Source organism: Orycteropus afer, unplaced genomic scaffold, assembly GCF_000298275.1.
Source record: "Orycteropus afer afer isolate SDZICR_OR568_19922 unplaced genomic scaffold, OryAfe1.0 scaffold00086, whole genome shotgun sequence".
Taxonomy (NCBI): domain Eukaryota; kingdom Metazoa; phylum Chordata; class Mammalia; order Tubulidentata; family Orycteropodidae; genus Orycteropus; species Orycteropus afer.
Window position 1 is genome coordinate 9,337,641 of NW_006921673.1, and position 8,566 is coordinate 9,346,206.

Here is an 8,566-nt window from a genome sequence, read left to right on the forward strand (position 1 = left end):
AAATGGGGAAAGTGCAGACACTTTTAGAAGATTGTAATCAAAGTCATGAAACAACCCATGTATAAATTATTGAATAGGAAACTAATTTGCTTTGCAAGCTTTCACCTACCATAAAATTTTCAAAAAAGAAGAAGACCCATGAAAGTATTTTATGTATTTCTCATCTCTCCTTACAGTATAAAGGCCAACTATCTTGGATCACACCCAATAAATTTTTTTTTTTTTTTTTTTTTTTTAATGAGGAAAGACTATGATGTAGCACAAGGTACAGATTTTTTTTTGTTTGTTTTTTAATTTCTGGTTATTGAGTTGTGGTGTTAGAGAATAATAAGATCCTATGGTATCTTTTAAATTGCTTTTATTTAAGCTCAAATTCATGGAAGAGTAATTCATCAACCTGGGAACTCAAACACAGATCTTCATTCATGCAACATTTTTTTTTTTTAGCAAAATAGATGCCAAGCACTTTCTCATTTTCCTTTTTTCCCCTCCATTTTTCCATGAAAATCAAGTTGCCTTGTGTTCACCATTATCAGTCTTACAAAACAATAGAATTCATATTTAGAAAATTGTGCTATCAACCAAGGATGACTTGCATTTATCACTTGCAAATCACATAATTCCAAAGGTGTAACATATAGGTATCTTTAGGAACTCTGGTGGCATAGTGCCTAAGGCACTTGACTGCTAACCAGAAGGCTGGCGGTTCAAACCCACCAGCCACTCCTTGGAAGAAAGGTTGGGCGATCTACTTCTGTAGCGATTCTGCTTCAGAAACCCAAGGAGGGGTCACTATGAGTTGGGTCCGACTCGAAGGCACATAACAGCAACAATAACATAGATATCTTTAATGAAGAGCCCTTCTGCCTTTGATAAATCTCCCAAATACCCTGGTATTCTATTTTCAAAGGCATCACTCTATTACTCTCCTAATGCTGACTTTCTCAGGTCTCTGATGACAGGGGTGGATGTTTTTATTTTACTCTCTTCCTTATGCATTCTAGATAATCCCAGGGTGATCTCAGGGTCCCCAGAACAACAGATGGAGACTTCAAGGTAAAGCTTCCAGTTAGAGCCTTTCAAACCCACTGCCATCAGTCGATTCCAACTTACAGCAACCCCCATTGGGTTGCCACGGCTGTAAATCTTTAGGGAAGCAGATTGCCTCATCTTCCTCTCACTGAGTAACTGGTGGTTTGGACCACAGACCCTCTGGTTAGCAGCCAATTGTCTTACAGAGCCTTTCAGGATCTTCTAAAATAATAATGTTGTTGTTGTTGTTGTTATGTGCCGTCTACTAAACCAAAACCAAACTCACTGCCCATTGAGTTGATTCTGACTCACAGTGACTCCCACTGGGTTTCTAACACTGTAAATTTTTATGGAAGCGGACTGCCTCATCTTCAGATTCCCTCACCTTTCTTCTGGGGAGCGGCTGGTGGGTGGACCCACCGCCTTTCGGTTATCAGACAAATGCCTTCACCACTACACCACCAGAGCCCCTTTAAAATAATGACAACAGCCTCCAATTGAATGATAGTCCAGCCATCTCAGTTGATGCTTATAATAACCCAGTGAAGAAAATGTTAATGAATCTTGGGAGAGGGGTAATTCACAACAAGCTTCAAGAAGTTTCCTCAGATGTATTATCATTCACGTTTTACAGATAAGAAAACTGGAGTTCAGAGACCACCATCTATCTTTTATAAAACCTTATTGAAGGCACAAATTCACTGCTCCTTGATTACCACATGTGTAATGCTTTTGTCACTACTGATTCAGTAAAGAAATCAACATGTGCCACTTAAGGAGTCAAGGCAGGAAGGGATAAGGATTGAGGTGCACTTTAGTGTGTGGAGTTCCAAATTGGTAATGTTCTGGGAACCCATAAAATTGTTCACCAAGCAATGCCTTAGGCTCATCTGAAAAGAAAGGGGCGGGGGAGAAAGAGTGAGAGAGAAACCAAAAGGTCAGATCAATGCTTATTTGAAGCTTCCTTCTTAGTGCTCTCTTAGGCCAGACTTGTTCTAGCTCCCTTTAGTGAAAGAACCTTCCTGGTAGACACTACGAGATGAAAGATGGTTCTTCACTTCCACTCAAAGTACAATCAGGCAGGCATTGGTGAAGACAGGTTTATTCATCCATTCAGCTTTAGCTGGCTTTGTTTCGTGTAAAATTTCACTGTTGGTTATTAATATATTCGCTGTAGGAAACAAATTTGTAACCCGTTTCTCATATTACCTACACACAGAAAAACAAAATTTGATATCCTGGGGTTTATTTGCTGAGGGCGCTTCCCATAAAAGCGAGTGAGTGTGCATTAGGAAATTTGTCTGGTTAACTCCTTTATGGATAAATGTTAGTCACAAGCGTTTTACCCCTCCCCCGGCTCACGCCCCCAGCACCCTCCCTTCCCGCCTCTCCAAGGCTGGTGACCTAATAGCATTTTTCTCCTTGCATATTTTGGCGTCGCCCCATGGCTTGGCTGGCTTCGTCTGTCTGAGTCTTTTTAAATTCCTGCATGTTCGCCCCAGATTAAGCTTAGTGTGTCTCAGGATGTGTGTTCCGTTTTCTTCTTTCCCCTTAACTCTCTGTTTGCAACGTGTCTAGGGGGAGGAGGAAGGGACAGGGAGGGGAGGAAGGGGCAGAAGCGAGGAGCTGTCAGCCTTGCACATTTCCAATCTCATTACGTGAACAAATAGCGGAGGGGCGGCCGGGCCAGAACGGCTTGTGTAACTTTGCAAACGTGTCAGAAAGTTTAAAATCTTTTCTTCTTTTACTCCAGACACTGCCTGCTCGCCGAGGCCGCCGGGCCGCTCCCCGCGGACTTCTAGAAGGACTGGGAAAAGGGAAACAGCCGACGCCACGTCCGAAAGGTCGTCTTTACTGGGGGAGGGTCTCCAGCCCACTGCTTGGTGGGGACTGAGATAGATACCCGGTTTAGCCCGCCTCCTTGGCTGGATGATTTTTCCCTCCCTCACGTGATTTGAGCCCCGTTTTTATTTTCTCTAAGCCACGTCTTCCCCAACTGGGTACAATCCGGCAAAGGGAGCGATGCGCCTCGCCTGGACCGCGCTTCTTCTCGGTCCGCTGCAGCTCTGCGCGCTCCTACGCTGCGCCTCTCCCGCTGCGGGCCAGCAACAACCCCCGCGTGAGCCGCCGGCAGCTCCGGGAGCCTGGCGGCAGAGGATTCAATGGGAAAACAACGGGCAGGTGTTCAGCCTGCTGAGCCTGGGCTCGCAGTACCAACCTCAGCGGCGCCGGGACCCGGACGCCGCCGCCCCGCAGCCGCGCACGCCAGTCTTGCTGCTCCGGAACAACCGAACTGCGGCAGCGCGGGCAGGCGGCTCGTCTGGAACCGCCGCCGACCGCCCCAGGCCCGCCGCACGTCACTGGTTCCAAGCTGGCTACACGCCCTCCGGACCCCGCGGCGCTGGGAGTTCGCGTCCCAGCAACAGGACTGCTCCAGGAGAGCGCCCAGCACTCGGTAACCTGCCGCCTAGCCGGGTGGACGGCATGGTAGGGGATGACCCATACAACCCTTACAAGTACGACGACAACCCCTATTACAACTACTACGACACGTATGAGAGGCCACGGCCTGGGGGCAGGTACCGGCCTGGATACGGCACCGGCTACTTCCAATACGGTAAGCATCCCCAAGTCCACTGGTCGCACCCCTGCCCCCAACTATATGGTTCCTAGACTTAGCTGCCTGGGCGCGGCGGGCCCTGGCCCCCGCAGATACCACCCCTCCCCCAGCGCCTGCAGAAGCAGCCCTGGAATCTGGTGAAAACCGCGCGCGCCTGGCTCCTCCAGCTTCCTTTCCATTTTACTTTGCAGCCCCGGCTGTTACTTGTTTTCTCGCTTCAGCAGCCCCACTCCGCGGTCTCGGTGGTTGAGGGGTGAGGAGTAAGGGACCTCAAGGGACCGGGAGTCATTGTGGAGGGCGCGGGGTTGTCTCACTACTGTGTCCGACGCTGCTGGAGTTTAGGTCTCCCGGACCTGGTGCCTGACCCCTACTACATCCAGGCGTCCACGTACGTGCAGAAGATGGCCATGTACAATCTACGATGCGCCGCCGAGGAAAACTGCTTGGCCAGGTAGAGGTTGCTGTGGTACTTGGTTTCTCCTGTTCCGTGCACACAAGATCTGGGAAGTGGGACGTGACCCTCCTGGGCGTGCTGATCTAGACAGTTAAATTTTGAAGATTTCTGTGGTCTGTGCCTCTCAAACTATGGCCAGATCAGGAAAATAGAGAAAACCCTTATTTTAGAAACTGGAAGTCTCGTGTTCTTTTTCCAAGATTCTTAAACTTTGTAGCCAACTGTTTCCAATAACGTGGATAAAAAACGTCATTGTAGTGGAAGAGCTTGTCAACATCCCTTAAAAGATTGGAGGCCAGTTTGCCCCTGTGGCATACCTCACTGGCAAAGGTTAAGTTTTCCCCTTTTGTTTGAGGCGGCGATTGACTTTGTTGTTTTGGTGTTACTTCAGCCAAAGAAGACCATGAGCAAGAACTTTGTTTTTCCATCAGTCCTAATATAAAATCTGGTAGCATAGTGCCTAAGGCACTTGACTGCTCACCAGAAGGCTGGCGGTTCAAACCCACCAGCCACTCCTGGGAAGGAAGGTTGGGCAATCCTACTTCCGTAGTGATACTGCCTCGGAAACCCAAGGAGGGGTCGCTATGAGCAGGGGCCAACTCGACGGCAAACAGCAACAGCAATATAAAATCGTAGCAGTTTTGAGAATGAGTTTGCTGCTGGGAAACCAGCAGAGGGAGCAAAAGATGTATTGAAAGGTCTCATGAAGCTTGTAAAGTGTAAAGTAAGGCCATCAATAGTACTTGAACCTGTATTCACAAAAATATATATTAGAAAGAATGCAGTTATGTTTATTTGTATATTTCTTCCATATTGGCCTTTTATAACTGACAGGCTAAAGGAAGAGAATAAATTCAAGCTCATAATTTTCATTCCTAAGTCTTGCTTTACTCACACCATTGCATTTCTTATGATATTAGTATATTAATGCTTGTTTTGTAGGTGGTGAAGTTATAAAATTTTTTATCTAAATCTGGATGTGTATTTTTACAGTTATTTCCCCACTTTGCCTCTTAGTTAACTGTCTAAGAAGAAATGTGTTGTAAAATTCCAGTTCTTTAATAATGAGTAAGGAGGTGTGATGGAGCACTGGTTAAAGCATTTGGCTGCTAACCAGAACGTTGGCGGTTCATACCCACCAGCCACACCTTGGGAGAAAGATGAGGCACTCTGCTTTGGTAAAGATTACAGCCTTGAAAACCCTATGGGGCAGTTCTCCTGTGTCCTGTAAGGACATGCAGGGGCACTATGAGTCAGAATGGACTCCATGGCAGGTGGTTTTTTATTTGAGATAATTTCCACCTCAGTTTTATTAATTCATATTGTTAAAATTGAACTGATTGTACACTTATCCCTAGTAAATTTTTAATGCTAATATTATTATATATTTTAGTTTTAAGCTCCGGGGATTTCCAAACTTATCATTCATTCACTCACTCAAAAAATACTCACTGAGCTCTAACTTGAAAGACACTATTCTAGAATCTGAGGAATTGGCAGGATACAAAATAAAATGTCTAGACACATGGAACTAATAGCCAACGTGAGGGAAGAAGATTGCTGCTGTTATAAGGTTTTTTTTTTTTTTTTAAATAGGTCTGTATTTAGCTAATACATTATTCTTTTTTCAAAATTACAGTTCAGCTTATAGGGGAGATGTCAGAGATTATGATCACAGGGTGCTGCTAAGATTTCCCCAAAGAGTGAAAAACCAAGGAACATCAGATTTCTTACCAAGCCGACCAAGATATTCCTGGGAGTGGCATAGCTGTCACCAGTAAGTGGATGATCTCTCTGGGTACATTGGAGTTGCTTTTTTATCTTTCAGGTAGTTCTTGATATGACAAATGCAGATCTTAATTTCTGAAACAAGCAAACAAAAAACAAACAATGCTGTTCTTTCCATTCAAAAGTCTCTGTAATTTTACATAATCAAGACAGGTTAACATTAGGATCATCCACCAACTACTAGAGCTACTTTTGAACTCTAAGTCTAGCTTTTTAAAACTTGAAAGAGTACAGCATTTGACATCAACAGAATTTTACTCCAATTAGGATATCTAAAATATTCCATTACAACCAAGGTCATTATTGTTAGTTAGCATTTAATAACGATCACAACTGAGAGGTTTAGGACTGTGTTATCAAGAAGAGTCAGATACCATTCTCATGGAAAGATGCAGATAATACACTCCAGGAGCTGAGGATGATCGTTCTCTATCTCTTGAAAGGCCTGTACCGAAACCAAGGTAGTTGGCTGGTTCTGTTACAAATTTTTAAAATTTCACATAAAGTAATTCTATAATTTGCCCTGGTAACTTGCCAGGTGTTTATGGTCAGGAAATCCTGATATGTGTCCTAAACTTTCTTTCTACAATGCAAGCCATTTCCTCTGGTCTTTTCCTTATGTGAGAAAATGACTAGTTCTATACCTACCATCTCATGAAATAAGATAAGTATACATGAGCCACCTAATTTGCTGTGAAAATAGAAATATTTTATTTCTAAATAAAAGGTTATGCTATTTAAAGAGTAATAGTGGATTAAAGATGGCACTATTTTGCATTTTATTTATGATTTTAAATGTGACAATTTGATTTTTCAAAATATAGCAACCTCCCATGTGTTATGTGCTTATATTTTTCCACATGAAACCTCAGTGGTGGCAGGCAAAAGAAATTTACTAGAGAACACATTGGAAGTTCCATTTAAGTACAGTTAATTTACTGCTAAGAGCCCTGATGGGATAGTGATTAAAGCGCTTTTCCACTAACCAAAAGGTCAGCAGTTTGAACCCACCAGCTCCTCAGGAAAAAGATAGATAGTCTGGGAGCTCTGGTAGCATAGTGCCTAAGGCACTTGGCTGCTAACCAGAAGGCTGGTGGTTCAAACCCACCAGCCACTCCTCAGAAGGAAGGTTGGGCAATCTATTTCCATAGTGATACCACCTCGGAAACCCAAGGAGGGGTCACTATGAGTCGAGTCCAACTCGATGGCACATAACAAAAACAACAACAGTCTGCTTCCTTAAAGATTTACAGCCTCAGAAAACTATGGGGCAGTTCTACTCTGTTTTCCAGGGTTGCTGTGAGTTGGAATTGACTTGATAGCAGTGGTTTTGGTTTTGTTTGTTTTTTGGACTTTACTGCCTATTTCTATTTAATATTAAAAGATAAATCAGGTCACACTATAAAAACAAAAGGACTCAAGTGAAGTCATTTTTCCTTATTTGTAAAGTTAAAAACATACCATGTTAATAGACTTTTGTCAGGGGGGAAAAAGTCTAGCATGGATCTGTCTTTAAGAAGAAGATAAATTGATCTCAGTTTTAATGTGAAAACAAATATGTGCAGCAACAGATCATTTTCTTATTACTTTCTCTGAGTGTAACTGACCTCTGACTCTATGTTGTGTGGGACATTAGACATTACCACAGCATGGATGAATTCAGCCACTATGACCTGCTCGATGCCAACACCCAGGCGAGAGTGGCTGAAGGCCATAAAGCAAGCTTCTGTCTAGAGGACACATCCTGTGACTATGGCTACCACAGGCGATTTGCCTGTACCGCACACACACAGGTGAGTTGGCATCCAGAAATCAGAAGCCCACAGGCTTCAGAGAGAAAACAAAGTGGTCAACTACTTTCTTTCCTCCTACTTCTCCTATATAAACTGTCTCATTTAGGAGGTCATCCATCCAGTCAAGATGGAAATAACTTAGAAAAGGAAAGTGATGGATTGATAATCCAAATTACTCTTAAAGTATTTCCAGCTATATATATAGCTCCTACTCATAATCACAGGTCAATGTGTACACTCTTTCTCTTCCAAGATGCAACGCAGCAGTTTATTCTTTGAAAATTGAATGGTTTATAATACTTACATTCATGCTATATTCTTTAACTGGCTTGGTGAGTAACTGTAGACAAGATACCTCTGTTTCCCCCCCCACACACACAAAATCATTCCTCCATCCACCTATTAAATTAAAAATAGGATGGTGACTGGGGATAACAAAAAGAAGGAGTAAGTTTCTTATAAACTGCCTTTGAAAAATTTTGTCTTTTAATAACATAAATACAAGCAGAAAGAAACAATTTATTTCTCCATGCATATATGTTTAAGCCTACACTATAATTGATAACAGATGTCATTTGGATGGATTTTTAAAAGTAGTGCTGAACTAAGCAGTTTGTATGTTTTATAATTGGAAAATGCATGCCAGTTAAAAGCCATGTCAGTATTTCCATAAGAAACCCTATTTTGTGAAAGGACATTATAATTTTACTCCAGCCCAGATTTTGGCAAGGAATAGTGCATATATATAACCCAGGGCACAAAAGGATCAGCAGCTGGGATCTTGGGCAGCAAATTCCAGGGCTGTGACAGGAAGCTTTTTGGTGACCTAAATTGCTTTTCTCTCTGTGCTTAGAACATCATAGCGATTGGAGGGGGGAA

At 43.1% G+C, this 8,566-nt stretch overlaps 1 protein-coding gene across 1 annotated transcript in view; it reads left to right on the plus strand.

Moving 5' to 3' along the window:
- Positions 1–3,054: 3,054 nt before the first annotated feature.
- LOX (lysyl oxidase) overlaps positions 3,055–8,566 on the plus strand; it is a 32,068-nt gene continuing 26,556 nt past the window's right edge. Inside the window, exons 1-4 of the mRNA XM_007942241.1 lie at positions 3,055–3,649; positions 3,995–4,103; positions 5,746–5,883; positions 7,531–7,687. Coding sequence (XP_007940432.1) covers positions 3,055–3,649; positions 3,995–4,103; positions 5,746–5,883; positions 7,531–7,687 — 999 coding nt within the window. The remainder of the gene's footprint in view (positions 3,650–3,994; positions 4,104–5,745; positions 5,884–7,530; positions 7,688–8,566) is intronic.